The 25,262-nt window shown below is 44.6% G+C and overlaps 1 protein-coding gene across 1 annotated transcript in view; it reads right to left on the bottom strand.

Annotated features, from left to right (window-relative positions):
• Positions 1 to 25,262, bottom strand: part of LOC126458511 (protein FAN-like) — a 209,785-nt gene that overhangs the window by 89,910 nt on the left and 94,613 nt on the right. The window contains exons 9-13 of the mRNA XM_050095606.1: positions 15,502 to 15,656; positions 14,011 to 14,189; positions 13,767 to 13,898; positions 11,368 to 11,544; positions 9,941 to 10,241 (exon numbers count right to left, since the gene is read on the bottom strand). Of these exons, the coding sequence (XP_049951563.1) occupies positions 9,941 to 10,241; positions 11,368 to 11,544; positions 13,767 to 13,898; positions 14,011 to 14,189; positions 15,502 to 15,656 (944 nt within the window). The remainder of the gene's footprint in view (positions 1 to 9,940; positions 10,242 to 11,367; positions 11,545 to 13,766; positions 13,899 to 14,010; positions 14,190 to 15,501; positions 15,657 to 25,262) is intronic.

Here is a 25,262-nt window from a genome sequence, read left to right as displayed (position 1 = left end):
TTTTCAGGTTCCATAGATACGCTCCAACAATGCTGTATGATTAGCACCTCTTGGAGAATAGATCCCACAGAGAATTTGGCTTCTACACAGTACCAAGATAGTTACCAAGGGAAATTTCATACCCATACAAATAAATATACCTGCACAATTAAAGTGTACTGGCCAGCTACAGTGTGCCGGAATTGCGGACAGTCCTCTAAAGGAGGACATAATTTCAATGTTAGCAACATTTGAAGTCTTGAGTGTACACCCATAAATCACACAAATCCTCAGCCATACAGCAAGTTATTACGTTTCATTATTTATAATCAAGAAATGACTTTTCATTGCCATAAGATAAAATTTGTGTACCCAGGAGGATCAAGTGGTGTAGGACTGTTTCTAAAAATTAAGTGTCAATAGTTGAAGTCCCAGTGTGTCAAAACATTTTATCATAATATTTTCAATAACCACAGTATATGCTTTGAAAGGTTTAAAATAAGTCCACCTACGTAGCTCAGGAGCTAAGTAGTGTAACAGACACCGATGAGCCAAAACATTATGACCACCAGTTTAATAGAATGTTGGTCAGCCTGTGGGCTGTAATACTGCATGGCATGGATTCAACAAGTCCTTGACAGCTTTATGGAAATATGTGGTGCCAAAAGTTTATGCATGGTTCACATACTGCAAGTAAATTACAGGCTGGTGGTTTGTGGGCATGCAACTGGCACCTGGTAGTGTCTTAGATGTATACCATTGGGTTTAGGTCAGGCAAATCTGGTAGCTGTGATGTCAATATGAGATCATTATCATGCTCCTCCAACAACTGTAGCAAGATCCTGGTCTTGTCAGATGGACAGACATCCTGTTAGTAGATGCCACGGCTATTCGGAAAGTCATCAAGCACAAAGGGATGCAGGTGATGCATAATAATGTGCAATTTGTCCAAAGCTGTCATGGTGCCTTCAGTTAGTACCACAGCTCCCATGGAAGACCAGGTGAATGTCCCCTATGGCATAATACTGCCCCAACTGGGCTTTGTCCGCGATATGGTGTATTTTTTGGGCAGCCATTCACCTGGACAATGCAGTATCTAGACATGAGCAACAACCTGGCATAACAATAAATGTGAGTCATCCAATCAGATAATACCTTTCTATTGCTCCTAGGTCAAATCTTGATGATCCTGTACCTACTGTAATTGTAACTGAGGATGTTGTCAGGTCAAGATAGAAACCTGAAGGGGATATATACTGTGGAGCCTTATGTTAACAACGTGTGTTGAAGGTGTGCTTCAAAACACTTGTTCCAGCACCAACACTGTACTTTGCATCATCACGTCTGTCACAGATCGTTGCTTAACCTGCTTTACACAACAGGCAAGCCTAAATCTCCATGTCCAACATCATGCTGTCCACTCATTGTTTAACAGTCCCTCAACCACTTTGTATAGATGCTCATGATAGTAGAATACAAACAGCTGATCACCTTTGCTATTTCCAAGATGCTCATTCCAAGGTACTAGACTATAACAGTCTCCCTCTGTGCAAATTTCAGTGCCTTTATATTCATGTTCTCCAGCTGCTTGGTGAGCAGATTTTTTTATCTATCCAATTACATTAAAAAATGCCCTTTGTCAAAGTCACTTATGCCAGTGGATTGTCCCATTTGCTGCCTGTATCACTGCTAGAATGTCTTCACTTAAAACTTTCATCTATTTTTTTTTTTTTTTTTTTTTTTTTTTTTTTTTTTTTTTTTTTTGCGCAAAACTGCTATGGTCATTAGCGCCTGGTTTGTGACTTAGGAAAAGGTAAAAAACGAAAATGGAAACAAGCAGCAATGGGAACGAAACTCAAAAAATTGGAGAAACTAAAAGCAGAAGGAAAGCTTAAAAAACCACTACAGAAAGGGGTTGGTTGTCCCTGAAAAGAACTTTAAATGACTATCGTCATCTCACTGGCACTAATAAACTCGAGAACGCGATCAGCTGAGCGCGTGCCATCTGCTAAAATGGACAATATTTCAGGCGACAGCCGTAGACGGGCGCGTAATGGAGTAAAATAGGGGCACTCAAGTAAAAGGTGTCTTACCGTCCACAGCTGAGAGCAGTGGGGACAGAGTGGGGGAGGATCGCCGCTTAAAAGATGTTGATGGCTAAAAAGACAGTGCCCTATCCGGAGTCTAGTTAAAATTACCTCCTCCCGACGACGCGGAAGAGGTCCAAGCACAGGGAAGAGCTTTCACATCCCGCAATTTATTATGGGGAAGTGTCGACCAATGTGCATGCCATAAAAGAACAACACGACGACATAAAACACTCCGTAGATCGGCGAAGGGAATCGTGCGAATAGCTGGCCGAAGAAGAGAGACTGCAGCCTTGGCTGCTATATCGGCCGCCTCATTTCCACAGATACCAACGTGTCCTGGGATCAAGAGGAACGCACCGAGACGCCCCCCAAGTGGAGAAAGCGTAGGCAGTCCTGAATCCGGTGGACCAGAGGGTGGACAGGGTAGAGAGCTTGGAGACTGAAGAGAGAGCTGAGAGAATCTGAAGAGATAACATACTGTATCCGCTGATGGCGACGGATGTAATGGACAGCCTGGAGAACAGCATAAAGCTCCGCAGTACAAACCGAACACTGGTCGGGAAGCCGAAATCAATTTGGGGTGTTGCCAACAATATAGGCACTCCCTACACCTAACGATGCTTTTGAGCCATAAGTGTAAATAAATGTGGCATCCTTCATTTGTGCGCATAGAGCAGAAAATGCCCGACGATAAACAAGTGAAGGGGTACCATCCTTGGCAAACTGACAAAGATCACGGAGGAGGCAGGTCCGGGGACGGAGCCAAGGCGGTGCTGTACCCCAAGTTGTCAAGAAAGTTTTAGCAAAGCGGAAGGAAAGAGAATGGAGCAGTTGATGGAAGTGGACTCCCGGTGGTAGTAGGGAGGAAGGGCGGCCTGCATACCCTAAATGCAAGGAGGCGTCGAAAAAAATGTCATGGGCCAGATTAGCAGGCATGGAAGACAAATGGCTAGCATAACGACTTAGAAGGACAGCTGGCCGATTGGACAGCGGAGGTTCAGCAGTCTCAGCATAAAGGTTTTCCACAGGGCTGGTGTAAAAAGCTCCAGACACTAAACGTAATCCACGGTGGTGGATAGAGTCGAGACGCCGAAGAATAGACGGCCGAGCAGAGGAGTAAACTATGCTTCCATAGTCCAATTTCGAGCGCACTAAGGCGCGATAGAGGCGGAGAAGGACCACTTGGTCCGCTCCCCAGGAGGTACCATTCAGGACACGGAGGGTGTTGAGGGATCGCAGACAGCGAGCCGAAAGATAGGAAATGTGGGTGGACCAGCACAGTTTTCTGTCAAACATAAGACCCAAGAATTTAGCGACGTCCGAAAATGGAAGGTTGACAGGTCCTAGATGTAAGGAAGGTGGAAGAAACTCTGTACGATGCCAAAAATTAACACAAACGGTCTTACTGGGAGAAAAGCGGAAGCCTGTTTCGATGCTCCAAGAGTGGAGGCGATCGAGACAGCCTTGAAGATGTCGTTCAAGAAGGCTGGTCTGTTGAGAGCTGTAGTAGATCACAAAATCGTCCACAAAGAGGGAGCCCGAGACATCAGGAAGGAGACAATCCATAATTGGATTTATGGCAATGGCAAACAGTACAACACTTAGCACGGAGCCCTGGGGTACCCCGTTTTCTTGGGAGAAAGTACGGGAGAGAGTAGTGTTCACCCGCACTTTAAATGTGCGCTCTGCCATAAATTCGCGAAGAAAAAGGGGCAACCGACCACGAAAGCCCCAAGGAAACAGTGAGCGGAGGATGCCTGTCCTCCAACAGGTATCATATGCTCTCTCCAGATCAAAAAATATTGCTACTGTTTGGCGTTTCCGGAGAAAATTGTTCATGATATAAGTGGAGAGAGCAACAAGATGGTCAACTGCAGAACGATGCTTTCGGAAACCGCATTGGGCAGGTGTTAAAAGACTTTTTTTTTTGGTTGGGGTTTAAGGGCGCTCAACTACTGAGGTCATTAGTGCCCAGTCACAATTGTTAGAGCACATAGAATCTAGTAAAACTCAAGGCCTGATAGAGAGCAAAAAGCTCGGCCGTAAAGCTGGAACACTGGTCGAGGAGCCGGTATTTAAAAGTGATGGCCCCGACGACAAAGGCACAGCCGACACCATCGTCAGTTTTGGAGCCATCAGTGTAAATAAAGGTGTGACTGGCAAGTCGCGCACGAAGTTCGACAAACCGTGAGCAATACACTGCAGCCGGAGTACCCTCCTTCAGGAGCGAGCTGAGGTCGAGATAAATATGAACCGGAGTCTGGAGCCAAGGTGGTGTCGGGCTCTCACCCTCTCTGAAGGTGGTAGGGAGGGCAAAATCCAATTGTCGAAGCAGGCGACGAAAGCGGACTCCAGGGGGCAGCAGGGCAGAGACATACAACCCATACTGACGGTCGAGAGAATCAGCAAAGAAGGACTGATAAGAGGGGTGGTCAGGTATTGACAACAGCCGGCAGGCATACCGACAAAGCAGTACGTCGCGCCGGTAGGTCAATGGTAATTCGGCAGCTTCAGCATAAAGACTCTCGACGGGACTAGTGTAGAATGCTCCGGTCGCAAGACGTAACCCCCAATGGTGGATGGAGTTGAGACGGCGTAAGAGGGATGGCCGAGCAGACGAGTGGATGAGGCTCCAATAATACAGCTTCGATCGGACTATGGACTGATACAAGCGAAGCAGGACAGTGCGATCTGCTCCCCAAGATGAACCACTAAGAACTCTGAGGACAGTAAGGGAACGTGTAAAACGGGCAGCCAAATAAGAGACGTGCGGAGACCAACGAAGTTTCCTGTCCAGTGTGAGCCCTTGAAACCGAGTTGTTTCCACGAATGGGAGAACAACGGGACCGAGATGTAAGGATGGTGGAAGGAACGCTTTATATCACCAAAAGTTGATGCAAACCATCTTCTCTTCAGAGAACCGGAAGCCATTTGCCACACTCCATGAGTATATGCTGTCTAGACAACGCTGAAGGCAGCACTCCAGGAGGCATGTTCTCTGGGCACTGCAGTAGAGATCGCGAAGTCATCGACAAAAAGAGCCAGAGACATTAGGTGAAATGCAATCCATAATTGGATTGATCGCTATGGCAAAAAGGGCTACGCTCAAGACGGAGCCCTGAGGCACTCCGTTCTCCTGGAGGAAGACGTCAGACAATACGGAACCCACACGTACCCTAAACTTTCGATCTCTTAAAAAGGAATCAATAAAAAGGGGCAGGCGACCACGTAGACCCCACCTGTGCATAGTGCGAAGGATACCGTGTTAAAAGACTGCGGGACTCCAGGCACCAAGCTAAACGGCAATCCACCATACACTCCAAAACCTTACATACACTACCCGTGAGAGAAATGGGCCGATAGCTAGAGGGAAGATGTTTGTCCTTTCCAGGTTTCGGAACAGGAACGACGATAGCTTCCCGGCATCGTCTGGGAAAAGTACTGTCGGTCCAAATTCGATTATAAAGGCAAAGGAGGTAACGCAGACTATGGTATGATAAATGCAGCAACATTCGGATGTGGATACCATCCAGTCCTGGGGTGGAGGAACGAGAAGAAGAGAGTGCATGTTGGAGTTCCTGCATGGAGAAAACAGTATTGTAGCTTTCGCGATTTTGAGAGGAGAAAGCAAGAGGTCGCACTTCTGCTGCACGTTTCTTCGGGAGAAACGCTGGCGGGTAATTTGAAGAGCTCGAAATCTCAGTAAAGTTAGAAATTGGGATGGGGTCCACTAATGTATCATGCGCGACAGTGAGCCCAGAGACCGGGGAGAAACTAGGTGCGCCTGATAACCGTTGAATCCGACTCCAAACTTCCGAGGAGCGAGTGAAGGTGTTAAATGAGCTAGTAAAGAAGTCCCAGCTTGCCTTCTTGCTATCGCGGATGACGCGACGGCACTGCGCACGTAACTGCTTATAGCGGATACAGTTGGCCAATGTAGGATGGTGTCTGAAAATGTGAAGAGCACGTCGCCGGTCACGAATTGCGTCATGGCATGCCTCGTTCCACCAAGGAACTGGGGGGCGCCGGGGCAATTCGGAGGTGCGAGGTATTGAACGTTCCGCAGCTGTAAGAATAACGTCTGTAATATGAGTGACCTCATCGTCGATGCTAGGAAAGTGACGGTCATCGAATGTCGCTAGAGACGAAAAAAGTGTCCAATCGCCTTGGGCAAACTTCCAGTGTCTCGGGCACATATATGGCAGTTGTGGCTGCAATCGAAGGACACATGGAAAGTGGTCACTTGAGTGTGTATCAGCAAGGGAGAACCATTCGAAGCGCCGAGCTAGCGGAACAGTACCGACCGAAAGGTCCAAATGAGAGAAATTTGTCGTGGAGGCAGACAAAAATGTTGGGTCCCCAGTGTTGAGGCAAACAAGATCCACTTGGTGGAAGACGTCTAGCAATAGTGAGCCATGCGGACAAGGATGTGGAGATCCCCAAAGTGGGTGGTGGGTATTGAAGTCCCCAACCAGCAAATAGGGGGGTGGAAGCTGACCAAGAAGATGAAGGAGATCAGCTCGTGCCATTGATCTGGACGATGGAATGTATACAGTACAAAGAGAAGGTGTATCCAGAAAGGGAAAGACGGACAGCGACTGCTTGGAAGGAAGTGTTTAAGGGGATTGGGTGATAATGGAGAGTATTATGGAGAAGAATCATGAGTCCTCCATGTGCTGGAGTGCCTTCAACAGAGGTGAGATCAAATCAGACTGACTGAAAATGGGGGAAAACAAAAGTGGTCATGGGGACACAGCTTTGTTTCCTGAAGACAGAAGATGACGGGCGAGTAGGATCGTAAGAGGATCGTCAATTCATCCCGATTGGCTCGAATGCCGCGGATATTCCAATGGATAATGGACATAGGGTGGACAGAAAATGGAAGAATGTGACCAAGGTTGCGATCAACTCAACGACTGCTCAGAGCTTGCGACCGACAGCGTGGAACGGCACTCAGCCGAAGGCAGAAGATCCTGATCCATAGGTTGTTCAGGAGCAGCTCCTGCCACCAGCGATTGGCCGGTTGATCGGCCACCAGCAGTGCACCTCGGTGACACAGAAGACATCCGAGGGCGGTTACCGCCAGGTGGTGCTGTAGATAAGACATGCCGTGACGGAGGAGAGGAACTGGGTTTCTTATTAGCCTTCTTGGACACATGATGTTTAGATGAAGGAGGAACCGATGGTTGTGAAGTTGTGGTACGTAAAAAATCTTCATGAGTATGCTCTTTTTTGGAAGTCTGGGTGTCTGACTTTTGGGACTGAGATTTAGCAGAATCCGATGAAGGGTGATCCATAGAATGAGCAGGCGAAAGTGGGGAGGTTGAACGGGCGATCTCTGCGATGGCCGATCTGACGACCGTGTCACTAAAGGTGAGATCACAAGTCTGCGTGGCCGCCTCCTTTGTTCGCTGAGGAGAGGCAAGGACAGTGCTGTATTTTCCTGTCTGAGGCACAGTGGGCTTTCGACTGGCGAATAATTTTCGAGCAGCAAAGGTCGACACCTTTACCTTCACTCTGATTTCCTGAATGAGCTTTTCATCTTTAAAAATGGGGCAATCTCGAGAGGAAGCAGTGTGGTCACCCATACAGTTGATGCAACGAGGGGATGGAGGAGGACAAGCACCCTCGTGGGCATCCTTGCCACACATAACACATTTGGCCAGGTTGGAACAGGACTGGCTGGTTTAATTGAACCGCTGGCACCGATAGCAACGTGTAGGGTTTGGGACGTAGGGGCGAACGGAAATTATCTCATAGCTGGCTTTTATTTTCGATGGGAGTTGAACTCTGTCAAATGTCAAGAAGACAGTACGGGTTGGAACGATGTTCGTGTCAACCCTTTTCATGACTCTATGAACAGCCGTTACACCCTGGTCAGACAGGTAGTGTTGAATTTCCTCATCAGACAATCCGTCGAGGGAGCGTGTATAAATGACTCCATGTGAGGAATTTAAAGTGCGGTGCGCTTCCACCCAGACAGGGAAGGTGTGAAGCAGTGACGTATGCAGCAATTTTTATGCCTGGAGGGCACTGACTGTTTCTAACAACAAGGTGCCACTCTGTAATCTGGAACAAGACTTTACAGGACCTGCAATTGCGTCGACACCTTTCTGAATAATGAAAGGGTTGACTGTGGAGAAGTCGTGACCTTCGTCAGACCGAAAAACAACAAGGAACTGTGGCAACGATAGAAGAACTGTCTGTGGCTGAGACTCAGTGAAGTTACGCTTGTGAGCAGACGTAGTGGAAGATGAGGAAACCATTGCGGAAGTATCCCCCATGATTATCGGCATCTCTGATGGCGTGCTCCTCCCTTGTGGGGGCCCTCTCTGAGGGCACTCCCGCCTTAGGTGATTGTTCACACCTCAGGTCACACCTCCCGAGAAACGGACGGAGGGACCAATCGGCACTTTCAGAAGGTATCAGCTTGGGTAATCACCCCTCCCTGGGCCTGACCGTTACCATGGGGTACGTACGTGTCCTACCTGTCTACCCGAGGCGGGGAATTATGCGTTACCCCATCACTGGCTACGCATGAAAATGCGTGGGTTGGCCTTCAGACACACACAGGGAGGAAGAAAGAGAAAGGGAAAAACAAAGAAAGAGAAAGGAAACAAGAGAGGTCCCAAACGCTGCAGCGGAGAAAAGGGTAAATAGAAGAGGTAAGGAAAAGAGAAGGACAAAGGAAGGATGAAGACATGCAAGCAGAGAAAGCGAAGAATGTGTTACAATTTTGAGCGCCCGTCTCCGGACGTAGGCACAAAACATACTCCCAGAGGGGGAGAAAGGGAAGGAAAGAGCCAGAGGTGAGGGGAGGGGGGGGGGGGGGGGGTGAAGATGGGGGATAGGAAAGGATGAGGAAAAGGGAGGTATGCAGCCCGGAAAGGAAGGAGGGTCACATTAGCTCGGGGTCCCGTGCTCGCTACGCACGTATCCACAAGAGAGTTGTGGACCCCCTGGGGGGAACTCCCGGGCTGATAGGCCATGGTCGAAGTATAAAACTCTCTCCTGTTTCGTCTCCGACTGCGGGAGACATCCTCGGAGGTAAAGTGCTTTACCTCCGAGGACGTCTCCCGCAGTCGGAGACGAAACGTCAGGAGAGAGTTTTACACTTCGACCACGGCCTATCAGCCCGGAAGTTTTAAGTGAAGACAATACCGGCCGTGAAAGCTTACATTGTATGATCACTGCTAGAATGGTTCTCCATTCATTTCTCCTCACTTACATAACTGACTTACCATGTCATGTGCTCACAATACCACCAGGTGCCATTCAATTTTGCAGTGGTCTGTGCTCATAACACTTTGGCTCATCAGTATATGGTTCTTGAATAGATCTTGTGTGTGTCATACACAAAGAAATGAAGCTTTAATAAAGAGATATAATGCAAGGGAATATGTAACAGTTTTTATATGTCCTTCAGACAAGTTCTCAGTTCTCACAATGTGATACTTCAACTTCATAATTCTGCATAATCACCTTTTTATGCAAGATAAGACTCTTTTTCTCTTTCTGAATGTCGACCATCTCTTCAACAGAGAGATAACATTAACCATAAAACAATCTAGCACTAAGTAGTAAAGAAGAATACGCAGAGACACAAACAAGGCTCCAAATTTTGAGCTCATAGATCAGCTGCTGTATTAGAATGCATAAAATATGCAGTACAGCTGACACACATTAGTAAATATATACATACTTACACCTACAGTCAGCACATATTTAAACCTATAAAAAATTCCACTCTGACTTCACGGAAAATGATAATTAAGACTAATAAAATATACGATTACAACTTTCTAAAGTAATTGCACGGTCTTAATACAGTAATTTGTATCACAACTGAAAATATTTTATGTAATACATACACATTATTATCCCATGAGCCAACAAGGAGCGTTTTGTCATCTGGGAGAATGACACAGGAAGACAATGCCATTTCTGATAATGCAACACTCCTGACTTGTCGTTTCTCAGCCACGGTGTACATTTTTAATAGTGAATCTTGCCCCACAGATACAACAAATTCCTTGGATTCAGCTATTGCCACAGCACTTACTGCTTCTTTGTGTGATTGGAATGTGCTTGCTATACTCAACCTATCCATATTCCCCCAAATTGGGCATTCTGCAGTGCTGTTAACTTTGTCTTGCTGACAACTGTTATGCTCTGTTATGAAAGAAATGAAGTTTTGTAAATAATCACAAAATTATAATTTATTCTGAAAAATAAGTTTTTTAACTTTGATGTGAAAACAGAAAATATTCATAAAAATATAAAAATGATTTAAAAATAACAATGATCATTTATTTAAAAAACACACAATTAGTCACCTTTAGATATAAGAGTACCAGTCATGCCACAGATAAACTGTTCTATTGCACCAATGGGAGAAGCAATCTAAACAGTGGGGTAAGGAGGAGGCTGGGGAGGGGAGAGGGAGGAATAGCGGGATTGGGTTGAGGGTCAGTAAAGTGCTGCTTGTGGGAGCATACAGTGATGAGTTGGGGAGAGGGTAGGACAGCTAGATGCAGTTGAGAGGTTAGATGAAGGGATGGAGGATTTGGGGCGGGGGGGGGGGGGGGGAGGGGGAGCAGGGAGCAGAAAAAGAGAGAAGTAAAAACACTGTGGGTGCATTGTTGGAATAGAAGGCTGTGTATTGCTGGTCCCACAACAGCACTACACAGCCTTCTATTCCACTAATGCACCCACAGTCTTTTTGCTTCTCTGCTTTTCCACTCCCCACCATTCATCTAACCTCCTGACTGCACCTAGCTGTCCTACCCTCTCCTCACCTTGTCCCTGTATGCTCCCACAAGTACCACTTTAACATCCTTCACTCCTACCCTGTTATCCCTCCCCATCCACTCCCAAGCCGCCTCCTCATCCCCATCACCCAGACTGCTTCTTCTATCATGCGCTGTTGCTTGCAGTCTGGCCTTGGCAGCCAGAGACAATGGTCACCTGTGAGTTGCATTTACACAAATGTGTATGTATACTGTCCAATTCAGAAGACCTTTTGGCTGCAAGCTTACTTGTTTAGCAGTTTTTTTTATTGTGCCTGTGTGTTACTCAACATCTCCACTATACAGTGAGTAGTAATCTATACTTTCCATGATATAGTCATATAAGTATCTCTGATTGTTTAATATGTCTGTTTGTTACATTCTAGCATGAATAAATTTATCACAACTACGTTTTCTTGCTGTATGTGTTGTTTGCATCCACATTCTGCAATCGAGATGATATCTCATCAATAAAATGCAGAAAAATAACGTTTAAATTAGAAAAATACCTCTGTTTCCTTTGATGGTCGGTGGAATACCAGTAATTCGCTGTGGATGTGGCAGGGAAAAAACTTGCTTAGGAATCTGACCAAATTCCATTATTTGTACTTCTAATGCATGTCTCTGATTTATGTCTTTGATGGAATCCAAATCAACAGCGCCTTCATAGCACAGATAGTAAAACACTGCAAATAACATACATATTAACTGTGAAGCTGTTTTGTTTTACATATTGAAACTATTCAGGAAATGAGAACAGGTAACTGCACCTAAAAGTAAGAAAAAGTAGGAAGGAACGAAAGCCAGTGGTTATTTGATATCAGATACCTTTATGTGCCTATGCAACATCCATGTCTCATCTCTCTGTGAGTGGTTGCCTGTTCTCAATCCATGTTATAATTCCATTTATTGTAATACGAGAGCTGTTCGGAAAATAAGTTCCGACCAGTCACGAAATGGAAACCAATGTGACAATCCCATGAAGCTCTGCACAGATGTGTCAAGCACTGTCTCTAATACACCCGTCAACCCCATCACATCACTCTTTTCAATTTTGAATGCACAGTGAGCATGTAAAGATGCCTAGAAAACAGTGTCTCCCACCAGGTAAGAGGACCTAGTGAGAAATTTCTCCTGAAGCTATGCAGCCCACATAACTGTTATGAATTTCCTTCTTAAAGACAATTCTTAGCCGCATTCTGAATAGGCAATGAAGATGCTCCTGCAGCGTTTTCAATGGGAAGTGTCTGATCACCCACAATACTACCCATAATTGACTCCCTCCGAGTTTCATCTCTGCTCACATGAACCACTGGCTATAACAACAACATTTTGGCGCAGACAATGGGCACAGAGAATTGGCAGGAAACAAGTGGCAACTGCCTTCTATGACAAGGGTTTTGGAAAGTTGGTATAACACTATGTAAAGTGTCTAAGTTGGTGCAGTGACTATGTAGATAAGTAGCTGGAAGTTGTAGCTATCTATCGCAAATAAAATATTTTTGATTTTCACAGTGGTTTCCATTTCGCAGCCAATCAGAATTTATTTTCTGAATACCCCTTGTACATACTAAAATCATGTACGTCCATTGGCTTAATTATGATAGGATTTTTTTCTGCAGTTTGAAGCGAAGTGCAATTACTGTAATACACCTAAAATACAACAATCAGAATTTTACAATTATAAATAATTATGAGTAGTATTGTCTTCAAAATAGTACAGTCATCTGATTGTATATCCAAAACCAATGGAAGTACATGTGTTAACTGGTGGTCTTGATCAAACCACTGTAAAAGCATGCAGTCTGCTGAGAAACTGACTTGTCCTACAAATATCTACAAACACAGTCTTAGAATACTAATTAAAGCTAAATAAAAACATAAAAATTTGCTGCCTGTCTTGATACCAAATGTAGAGGTCCAGGGCTGATTCCCAGTCAGTCCTAGGATTTTTTTCTGTAACTTACAAATTCTTTCACCCTTGGCAACAATACATTAATGTTAAAAATGTAGAGGTGAACTATGATTCAGAGTTCACATTAAACTGTAGATCCCCTACAGCTAGCTGGAGAAGTCAGTTCAAAGGTCAGAGGAAGGCAGGAGTTTACCATCTCCTTACAACAGACTCTCCAGAGACAAAAGTGCCTTCTCTCATTCTAAATTTTATATAAGATATCACTATCTAAAAACAGTTCATCAGAAATTTAAAACAGCTGTTTGAAAGCTGTGATAGCTGACAGACCATTGTACTGGTGACATATTTTATTCCTCCGCCAGATTTGTTTCAAAGACATAATTTCTGATAGTACATAGATCTCTATGGTGTGATCCTCTTATTACTCCTACATAGTTTGCTCGCATTGGTTGTGTGTGTTCCTGTCTTAAGATGTCAATTGGCATTCAGAAAAAGTGCAATACTGTTGGATGCACGAAACTCATGGAAACAAAAACAATTTGTTCATTCCTTTATGGATACCATATTTGTATGTAACCATGCTTCACATTGTGATGTATGTTGGTGTATACCAATCACTGAACCCTGCACTTGCTTCATTTATTAATCCATTGTAGGTGGTAATCTTTAGCTGACTTTGGCAGCTGTGCTAATGTTGCATTGTTCCCCTTATCAATAAGTGCAATTACCTGTGAGACTGAGGTATCAGTCACATAAACTCTCAAAATTCTCCTTTATCAAACATCAATAAATACTCACCATTCTGCATTTTGTTCAAACGCCCACTGCCCATTAATTGGATAGCACTGTTGCTATTTGCTATTAAGCCACACATGAGTTGTTACAAACATCACATGACTATATGAAGTTGAGTTTACAGTTTGGTGAAGTGGTCATAATGCTATGACCATTAAATGTATAAGTGTACAGACAAAAAGTCTACAAATGACTCACAGTTATTTGCTTTCTCTGCTTCTATGCCAGTCTGCCTGTAGCCAAATATCAAATCAATCCAATGGTGTAAGTTTCTTGACACATATTCTGACTCCAGAGCTTCTCTCATCTTCTTTACAAAGTGTTGTGGACCTAAAGAGCAGATCCTATTAAATGATGTATTACAGCCCACAGCACAGGTGAAAATTATCAAGTTTATTATCTCAGTAAATGAATCATTCAGTAGCTTTGACTCTGGATCTACCATTTGCCCATGGTGGAAGATGAACATCACCAACTTTTTGACCATCATGACGATATCCGAAGTTAATTCCAAAACCATTCACAAGAAAATCACCTCCTTGGTCTGTGTCATAAAATGCTGGGATTAATTCCTTGAAATCTGACATATTTGTCATGACATTCTTCCAAACATCAGGTACACTGAAAATAGAAACACATAATATTCATTTCAAGTACTAATAATAATAAACCATCTCACATTTTCACATATAAAACAGTCACCACACTCACTCTCCCCCTCTCATTGCACACTGCATGTGCAAATGCACGCTGTCCCCCCCCCCCCCCCTCCCCCCATATACAGGGTTATTACAAATGATTGAAGCGATTTCACAGCTCTACAATAACTTTATTATTTGAGATATTTTCACAATGCTTTGCACACACATACAAAAACTCAAAAGCTTTTTTAGGTATTCACAAATATTCAATATGTGCCCCTTTAGTGATTCGGCAGACATCAAGCCGATAATCAAGTTCCTCCCACACTCGGTGCAGCATGTCCCCATCAATGAGTTCAAAAGCATTGTTGATGCGAGCTCGCAGTTCTGGAACGTTTCTTGGTAGAGGAGGTTTAAACACTGAATCTTTCACATCACTATGCGTGAAACATGCCCGCACGCGTTCAACCGTTTCTTCGCTCACTGCAGGCCGTATGCGTGAAACTTGCCCGCACGCGATCAACCGTTTCTTCGCTCACTGCAGGCCGACCCGTTGATTTCCCCTTACAGAGGCATCCAGAAGCTTTAAACTGCGCATACCATCGCCGAATGGAGTTAGCAGTTGGTGGATCTTTGTTGAACTTCATCCTGAAGTGTCGTTGCACTGTTATGACTGACTGATGTGAGTGCATTTCAAGCACGACATACACTTTCTCGGCTCCTGTCGCCATTTTGTCTCACTGCGCTCTCGAGCGCTCTGGCGGCAGAAACCTGAAGTGCGGCTTCAGCCTAACAAAACTTTATGAGTTTTTCTACGTATCTGTAGTGTGTCATGAGCATATGTCAATGAATGGAGCTACAGTGAATTTATGAAATCGCTTCAATCATTTGTAATAGCCCTGTGTGTGTGTGTGTGTGTGTGTGTGTGTGTGTGTGTGTATATATATATATATATATATATATATATATATATATATATATATAAAAAACAAAGATGATGTGACTTACCAAATGAAAGTGCTGGCAGGTCGATAGAAACACAAACAGACACATACATACACACAAAATTCTAGCTTTCGCAACAAACGGTTGCTTCGTCAGGAAAGAGGGAAGGAGAGGGAAAGATGAAAGGAAGTGGGTTTTAAGGGAGAGGGTAAGGAGTCATTCCAATCCCGGGAGCGGAAAGACTTACCTTAGGGGGAAAAAGGACGGGTATACACTCGCCCACACACACACATATCCATCCACACACATACAGACACAAGCAGACATATATTATATATATAACATACCTGTTGAACATTCTGTCAGGATGATCAAATCGACCATTCTGCAAGCACAACATGTAATGTGGAAATTTTCTCACTAAATAAAACAGGACAAACCCAGGAGCAGAATAATGAGATCCATACAAAAATTTTGGTGGTGACATTTCTTCGTACCGCTCCTAGAAGAAAAAAAAATTACATCAGATTGCAAACTTAGGAACATATTCAGATGAATGACCCTGGAATAAACAGAAGCCAAGACAGCAACACAATGTCTCAGACAACTGGATACTACACCACCCAGCAAAATGGTAAGAGCAAAACTGGGAGGGAAGGTAATGCAAAGGTAAGACAAAGATGGAAGAATTTTGATAGTTTATACAGAGGAGACAGAATATGAAGGTGAAGGGCACAGTGTGGTGAGTAAAAGAAGAATAAGCCACAGGACAGAAGGAATATATGGCAGGGAGAAAAAGATCAGTGGTGTGAGGGCAAATGGTAGGAAGAATGAGACGAACTGCTCAGGTCTGGAACAAAGAAAAGTGAAGCATAAAATGAAGCAAGGTGAGAGGGAGTGTTGTACAAGAAACAGCTGAAGACAAAAGAGGGGTTAAGAATGAAGAATAGGGGTAAATGACAGAAGGATGAAGCATAAAGAACAATGGGAATGTGAAATAGGAGAGAGTTTTCATGAATAATGAAACACAAGAATGAAGACTGATGTGCAAGCAATGGTGATTAAAGTAAGAGTGTAGTGTAGGGAATTTGAAATGGAGGTTAAGTTGTGAGATGTGGAATTGGGGACTTGGCATGATAGCAGGGTACAATGGCATTGGAGACAGAGTAACGACCTGTAAGGCAGAGCAGGAACAGGGAATGGTCAGTGAGGTGTCGAGAACAGTGAGAATGGAGTCAGGTAGGACTGTGGGAATACATACTGGAGTCAAATACTTGTGACAGCTGGAGCAGAGAGTGGGTTGCAACATGTGATAAGCAATGGGACAGCTGAGAGGAATGCAATGTGTGAAAAACAATATGTAGGAAGAAAGGGTACCATGTGTGAAGAATAACAAGAGCAGAGAACAAGAGTGACGTCTGAGGAATGGGAGAACGGTAGAGTTGGTTGAAATGTTTGAACAATAGTAGGAAGGTAGAGTGAGAGGTGAGGTATGAGGAACTGTAGAAAAGTGTATTGGTAAGATATCAGAAATACTGAGAATGGTTGAGTGAGAGGTGAGTTACTAGGAATGATGGTCAGGGAGAGTGAGAGGTGCAGTAGAGAAAAAAATTAGAAGGGTGAGTGATAACTGATGTTCAACACATAATGGGAAGAGACAGTAATAAATGAGGTACAAGGAAAATCAAAAGGTAGAGTGATAAAAGAGTAGAGGGATCAATGACAAGAGAGAACAAGGCATCTTGTACAAGGAGTAATGTGAAAGGAGAGTGAGAGGTAAGATACAGGGGATACTGAAAAGGGAGTGTGAGTGGTGATGGAGGCACAAGAGACTACAATGTGATTAACATGACACAGTGAGAATTGGAAAGGGAGGATGAGAGGGTGGAGAAATGAGAGGAAGTGGAATAGGATGGAGATTGGGGTTGGGGGTGTAGTGACATGTGAGAAAGTGAAAAGACATGGTGAAGGGGGTGGAAAAGTATACGAAAGTGGAAAGGGGAAGAGAGGAGGGCGGAAAAGTGTGATGAATTGGAAAGGAAGAGGCCTGTGGTGCAGGTAAGAGTGAGACAGTGGAAAGGAAGGGTGAGTGGTGCAGGTAAGTGCGAGAAAGTGGCAAGGAAGGGTGAGTGGTGCAGGTAAGTGTGAGAAAGTGGAAAGGGAGGTAGAAGGAAGAGGAGAAGTGTTAGATAAAGCACGAGTGGAGAATGAGGAAAGAGTGACACATTTCCATTCTTTCATAATTACTAATTATTAATTATTATTTCATTTCCTTGCCCTGTAGGCAAGAAAGGATGTCCTGGATTTATTTCTCTGCTAACAGTGTTCCTTGTACAGCTTGAAGCCAGTGCAGAATTGGTTTTCACTGCATAATGAACCTACACTGCTTCAGAATCCTCAATATGGTCTATCATTTTGTACACTCCACAGTAAATTAATTTGGAATGATGGGGACATAATCAAGGAAACACACACAGCAGACAAAATAGATCATTCATTTAGAATTGCTCAGGCACACTGCAGCTTAGCTGCGATGGTTATTTCAATATTGTATAGCCGTGAGTACAACCTGCAGTAAATTTAGAATAATTCTGGTTTCTCACTAAGTGATCTGAGTGATAAATGACTTTAACTTTGGATAACAAATGCAGTTTTGTGTAAATGGATTCACTGACATTGGCATAGAGGCTCGGTATAAATTGGATTTTAGAGGGAATTATGCCTAGACTGATCTCCTAACTGACTACAAAGCACACCTTTCTAATCACAATGAATACCTGCAATTGATTAAAAGACATCATCTATACACCAAAAGCTTCATTAGAAATATTTTATTTGCCAAAACCGGTTTTTGATTTTATAACCCCTCATCAGTGGCATTCTGTGGCAATGACACGCTTGTCGGTTAATACAACAGAATATGAAATATGTACTGTAACACAGTATCCAGTTCATCATGTATGTTACTGCTACCCAATTTTAGGCAGTGACAATGCTCATTAATGTTTGACGTAACTGTCACGTAAAGTAAATATGGAACTCTGTATGACAATTATGTCAAACATTATCAAGAATTGCCACTGCCTACAATTTGACAGCAGGAACATACATGACAAACTGGGTGCTCTGTTATAAGACATATTTCAGGTCCTGTTGTATTAAATGACAAGCGTTTCATTGCTATAGAAGTGTATAAATATGCCACTTTTGATGGGTTATAAACCTGAAAACCAGTTTTGACAAATAAAACAATTATGGTGCAGTTCATGGAGTACGGAAGACATGTTTTAACAAATATACGAAAGCTACGGAGCACCAAGCAGTCAAAATTTTCATCCAAAATTGAGCTGAGATTACACAATATCTTTACACCATTAGAGCAAGAATACCTACTTTATCTGTTCCTGACTACCTGCAACTACAGCACTACACAGTGCCTTATGAGCACATGCTTTCCGATCCTTTTAATGTAGTATCCAAGGCAGTTTCTCATAACAAATTAGATTCAGAAACCTTACTTGAGTTCCGATCGCTGTGTTGCGGAAAGGCTTAATGAGGAACAAACTATGTAAAATTCTAGAATGAGATTTTCACTCTGCAGCGGAGTGTGCGCTGATATGAAACTTCCTGGCAGATTAAAACTGTGTGCCCGACCGAGACTCGAACTCGGGACCTTTGCCTTTCGCGGGCAAGTGCTCTACCAACTGAGCTACCGAAGCACGACTCACACCCGGTACTCACAGCTTTACTTCTGCCGGGCGTGAGTCGTGCTTCGGTAGCTCAGTTGGTAGAGCACTTGCCCGCGAAAGGCAAAGGTCCCGAGTTCGAGTCTCGGTCGGGCACACAGCTTTAATCTGCCAGGAAGTTTCATATGTAAAATTCTGCAGGACACTTTACTAGGGTACTACATCACTCATAAAAATGAAAAATACAGTCTTCCCTGAAATAGTGCTTTTAGAGAGAATGTTCACTTAACCATCTTACAGAAGGTTGCCTGTTCAATAGCTAATAAATAATTCTGAGAAGAAGGGTGACACACAGACAGATATTCATTCATGGAACTGGTTGAGGAAACGGCACCCATAAGCATTGTTACATGCCCTCTTCCACAATCAAAAGGCCATCAAATATTACTGCATACTTTTGTATGATATGTGCACAGGTAGACCAAAAACTGAATAGCTATTTTATATTCCTCAACTACAATCAGCTTTAACCCATTATATGTTACTGTTTTAACCATATAATCAAAAATTACACAATTTTATTATGGATTCAGGTAGTTAGTATTTAGGAGCATCTTGAATGAAATTTAACTGTGTGATAATTTTCAGGGTCTAAAATAGCACATATCAGAAATTAATATTTGATTATAAGTGAATATTACAACAACTCATGTTGCCTGATGGAAAAGACAGGGCAGGACAGGCAACAACTCTCTGGCATGAATGATGGTTTGGAAACATGCAAGTGGCTTGGGCTGGCTGATAGTAAAAATAAAAAAGGATGAGCCAGCCTCCCTGCAACACACTAAAATCTCAAACCTGAAAGACTAGGATGGAGGAACACAGATAGGGATAAGACAAAGACCAAGGCAAACAAACAGCAAAGAGAGAATGAGGAAGAGTTAAAATTGAGGGAGGATGGAGGCCTGGGAGAGAAGACCAGACATGTGACAAAAATCCCTGTCACAAATAAAATGTAAAACAACATCAGCCATTAAGACATTGTGTCTGGCTGATGTGGAGCTGGCAAAGGACATCGAGTCCCTGTGAGTGGTTCACATGGATGACTGCATCAGTCTCTGGCAAGCTGATCTTCAGAGTTGGTTTACCAACAGTCTGTTTGGCCAGCCCGTCAGCAAGTTCACTGTCCAGGATCCTGACATGTCCTGGGGTCCAAATGAAGGTCACTGAATGTCCACTGTTGCCGAGAGCATAAAGAGACTACTGGATAGTCATTATCAATCAATGGTGAGGGAAGCTCTGGTCAAAAGCTTGTAGGCTGCTGAAGGAGTCACTACAGATGACAAAGGACTCACCGGCACAGGAGCAGATATGCTCAAGAGTGTGACAGATGGCTACCAACTCTGCAGCAAAAACACTGCAGACATCTGGTGATGAGCATTGTTCAGTATGTCCAATATGTGTGTAAGTGAATCCAACAAGACCATCGACCATTGATCCATCAGTGTAGACTATTTCTGAGCCCTGGAACTTGTCGAGAATAGAGAAAAATTGACAGCAGAGGGCATCAGGTGGAACTGAGCCTTTTGGGCCTTACGATAGGTCCAGACAAAGCTGTGGCCAAGGCATGAACCACAGAGATGTACGTAAGTGGACCTGCAGGAAAGGCAGTAGAGGGAAAGTATTGAGTCAGTAAGAAGCAACCAGACACGGACTGCAGGGGATTCTCTGTCCTGGGCCGCCGTTGTGGGAGATGGATCGCCTTGTTAGGGAAAAGGAGACTATAATTTGGACGGTAAGGTGAACTACGAATGTGGGCGGTATAATATGCAAGCTGTATTTGCCACCAGAGTCACAATGGAGGAATACCAGCTTCCAAGAGGAGGCTGTTCACTGCACTCATTCAGAAAGCTCCCGTCGCAAGCTGAACTCCAAAGTGGTGGATAGGGTCCAGCAACCGCAGTGCGATGCTGAACCATACATCAGGCTCCCATAGTCCAGACAGGACAGCACAATGGCTTTGTACAGCTGCAGCAGTGTTGAGCAGTCAGCACCCCAGTCGGAGTGGCTCAGGCATTGAATAATATTAAGATGCCACCAGCACTTTTCCTTTAGCTGGCAAAGATGGGGAAACCAAGTTAAACGGGCATTGAAGACCATCTGCAAAAAGCAGTAAGTCTCCACTATATAATGTAGTTGGTCATCAACGTAAAGTTCTGGATGGGGGTGGACAGTACGAAGATGACAGAAGTGCACGACGCAAGTTGAGCGTCCAAAAACTGAAAGCCGTGAATGATGACCCATGACTGTGCATTTCATGTGGCTCCCTGCAGCTGACGTTCAGCCCCACCAATAGAAGAGGAGCAGAAGGAAATACAAAAATTGCCAAGCATATAGGAGGGGAGATACTTGAGGAACCCACTTCAAGTGTAAGACCATTAACAGCAATTAAAAAGAGTGGGACACTCAGGACAGAGCCCTGTGGGACCCCATTATCTTGCATAGGGGTACACTGCGGGAAGCACCAACATGAACTCTGAAAGTGCTGAGTGACAAGAAGTTCCGTATAAAAATCAGGAGCAGGCCCCGGAGACCCCACTTGTACAAAGTAGTGAGGATGTGGTGTCACCATGTGGTATGTAGGCCTTCGTCAAGTCAAAAAAGGCGACAATAAGGTGCTGTCAGTGGGAAACAGCTGATCGAACGGCAGACTCCAGGTGGACCAAGTTGTTGGTGATAGAGGGCCCTTATTGAAAACTGCCCTGAGATGGACCCAGAAGGTCCTGAGACTCAAGGAGCCAACACAATAACCAGTCCACCATACATTCGAGCAGCTTGCGCAGAACGTTGGCGAGGCTGATAGGACAATAGCTATCCACTTCAAGCGGGTTCTTACCAGGCTTTAGCACTGGAATGATGATACTCTCCCACCTCTGCGATGGGAATTCGCCGTCGCTTCAGATGCGGTTGAAGATGACAAGGAGGCAGTGCTGGTAATCCGCGGACAGATGTTTAATCATTTGGGAATGGATGTGGTCCGTGACAGGACAGTCAGCAAGGGCACTGAGAAATTCCCACTCACCAAAGAGAGCATTATATGGCTCACGGTGGCGTGAAGCAAAAGATAGGTGTTGTCGCTCCATCTGCTGTTTGAGGAGACAAAAGGCGGGGCGGTAATTCTCAGACACAGAGGTGTAAGCATAGTGCTTGGCAAGACGCTCTTTGATTACATCTGGATCAGCAGATACAGCTCCATGTGAGGAAATTCGAGGTACACCTGCAAGTGTCTGATAGCTGTAAAACGTGTTGAAGCATGATCTAAAGCTGGGGAAGAGAGGTTCATGCTCCAATGGTAGAGATGCATTGTTCCCAACACTCCTGCTTCCCTCATTTGAAGAGTAGGCAGACCTGGGGATAGAACCGTTTGAAGGCAGAGGTTCTCCAGGGACGGGTGGTGCTTATGACACTGGAGAGCCCACCTATGGTCTCTAATAGCTGCAGCGATTTCCAGCGACCACTAAGGCACTGACTTCCACCAGGGGCAAACTGAGGGATTCAGCTGCGGCAACAATGGTAGTAGTGATGGTGTGGATCACCTCATCGTTTCCATGCAACAGAGCTTCAACCATGGTAGTAGAGGTGAAAGTGTCCCAGTCAGCCTTGGGAAAAGCCCATATGGGCAAGTGTTCAGATGAGTGATGCTGAGGTAGGGACAGGAAGAGTGGAAAGTGGACACTACCACACAAGTGAGCTCTCCAGTGGACAGACAGGAGGAGGCCAGGACTGCAAACCGAGAGATCAATGGCCGAGTATGTGCCTTGTGCAACACTGAAATGTGTGGGCACCCGTATTTAGGAGGAAAAGGCTGAGTTGAGTCAGTAGGTCCTTGACATGTTTACCATGACCAGTAAACTAGGTTACACCCTACAAAGGGTTACGGGCTTTAAAATCACCCGGAAGTAGAACAGGCGAGCGGAGTTGGGAAATTAGGGCAGCCACAGGCGAGCAGAGTTGGGAAATTAGGGCAGCCAATACATGGGGTGGCACTTCGCCATTTGGAGGGAGGTAGATGTCACAGATGGTAATATCCTGCATTGTCCTCACCCTGACAGCCACAGCTTCTAAATGTGTTTGAAAGGGCACAGGTTCACTACAGACAGAGGTAAGGACATAGATACAAGCTCCACTTGATACAGTCACGGTCAGGATGGTTTTTGTAGTACCCCCGACAGCCACACAGGGTAGGGGTCTGCACTGTGGGAAACCAGGTTTCCTAAAGGGCAACGCAAAAAGCAGGTATAACACTGAACAGTTGCTGTAACTCAGCCAGGTGCGAGAAAAAACAGAATTTGAGGCTGTCCAGTCAGGGAAGACATTACTGCAATGGTACAATGGAGTCCCACAACCAGTACACAGCGCATTAGCTATCAGCTCGGTATTCCGCAAACTTGAGTGTGGCATACATTACATTCCGAGGGCTTGTACTCATTCCATGTGCAGCCTGTGCAACATCTGCATCCAGGTGACGTATGAGGCTACAACTGCACACAGTGGTATCATGAACACCCACAATTCTCGTACATGGACAATTGAGATCCCACATGACACTAGGGATCAAAATTCCAAGTTAGATTCTCAGTGAACATCTGGTGTGGTATGATTGATGATCTGGTGATGGGGGCTTTGTTCCTGCCAAATCACATGAGAGTTGCAGTGTACTCACATTTCCTGAGAGAAGAACTACATGCACTTTTCGAATATGTGACATTAGAGCAATGACAGCAAACATACCTGCAACATGACGGATCACCAATTTACTGTACCAGACAAGTATGCCAGTATCTGAATAACACATTTCCTTAATGGTGGATTTGCCATGGTGGACCCATTAACTGGCCTGCCAGATCACCCAACCTAACTCCATCAGACTGCTGTTTATGGGGCTGTGTAAAGGGGGATATGTACGCTACAAAGATGGATATATATGGAATACTTGTCACTCACATCACTGCTGCTGTTGCCAGCATTAAAGACCATTGAGATGATGTTTGATGTGCGACAAAACACCCCCTCCAACATATTTACAAGTGCGTTGAGATCGGTGGAGGACCTTTCGGCACCTCATGTAGGATGATCAAGTCATCTGTCCCACCATTATTCTGTCCACCACAGTGCCTACACAGCATTTCGGTAAATAATATTCACACTCGTCTTCATCATCATTCATGGATGCGTGTAGTCTTCAACTTGCCCCAGTTCTGTAATGATCGAAAATTGAACATATGTACATGGATTTTTTTTTTCGGTTTATTTTCACGTGTAGAATCAGCTCACAAATTACATGACATTCCTCTTGAATCACCCCGTATAAATAACCATATCGTTACCACTAGTAGTCTAAAAACTGTTCTGTTGGTAAAAAAGTTTAGTGAAATAGTGTTTATGTAAAAGTTTGGAGATATCACATATTTAAGGTTCATATTTCACATATGGAACAGAAAACTGAAAAAAAGGTATTTAATGAGTGGAATTATAGCAAGTGGAGCTATTCCATCTTGCTTTATTTCAATGTGCATGCTGCAGCTTCACTGGCTGCATGTTTCCAACCCATCATTCATGCCAGAGAGTTGTTGCCTGTCCTGCCCTGTCTTTTCCATCAGGCAACATCAGTTCTTGTAATTCCACCGGAGAATGATGCTCTCTGTAGTTGGGGAAGGCATGAAGTAACCAAGGAGGCAGTTTATGCCTCAGCATCACCTGCTGCCACAGGTTGAGTGTTTTTATCCATTTTTAATTGTGGGTGAGGTGTCGATGAGATCCAGGTCCTTAGGGGAAGCTAAAATCTCCACCACCTCAGGCACAGAACTGGTAGGGGCCACCGGAGGGTCCTGTTTCTTGGCAGACTACTTCTTTGTCTGCTTGCTCTCTCGCTTCTCTTTTTGGGCTTGCTGGGAGGACTTCTCCGAAGTAGCTTCAGGCACAGAGGAAGACTGCAAAGCTCTTCATCCAGCACCTTGTTGCTCCTTCAGCCACTGATGAGTGTCGACTTGGGCATTAGTGGAGACCTTGGAAGGCAGAGTCCCAAGGGACCCATTCTGTGCGAGAGGAGCCAGAGGAGACTTGGCCTCTTTCGCTGTGGGGAGGGGACCAATGTTCCTGGTGTGTGTGTGGGGGGGGGGGGGGGGGGGGGTAATTGCTCTCGAGGTAGGTGCTTTTGGAGCAATGGAAGAAGAGGTGCCCCCAAACACCAAGAGGACAGATATATTCGGCAGAGTCTGAGGGGCCCAATGAATGAGACAGAGATGTTGGAACTACCATCAAAAACAACGATGACATGCCAACGTAGCTGCAGCATATATAGATGTCAAGCAAATGGGGCGCAACCATTCAAATTTACATTTAGCTCTTGGAAAGTCAGCTGG

This window comes from Schistocerca serialis, chromosome 2 (genome assembly GCF_023864345.2).
Source record: "Schistocerca serialis cubense isolate TAMUIC-IGC-003099 chromosome 2, iqSchSeri2.2, whole genome shotgun sequence".
NCBI classification, from domain to species: Eukaryota; Metazoa; Arthropoda; class Insecta; order Orthoptera; family Acrididae; genus Schistocerca; species Schistocerca serialis.
This window is presented reverse-complemented; position numbering and strand designations above follow the sequence as displayed.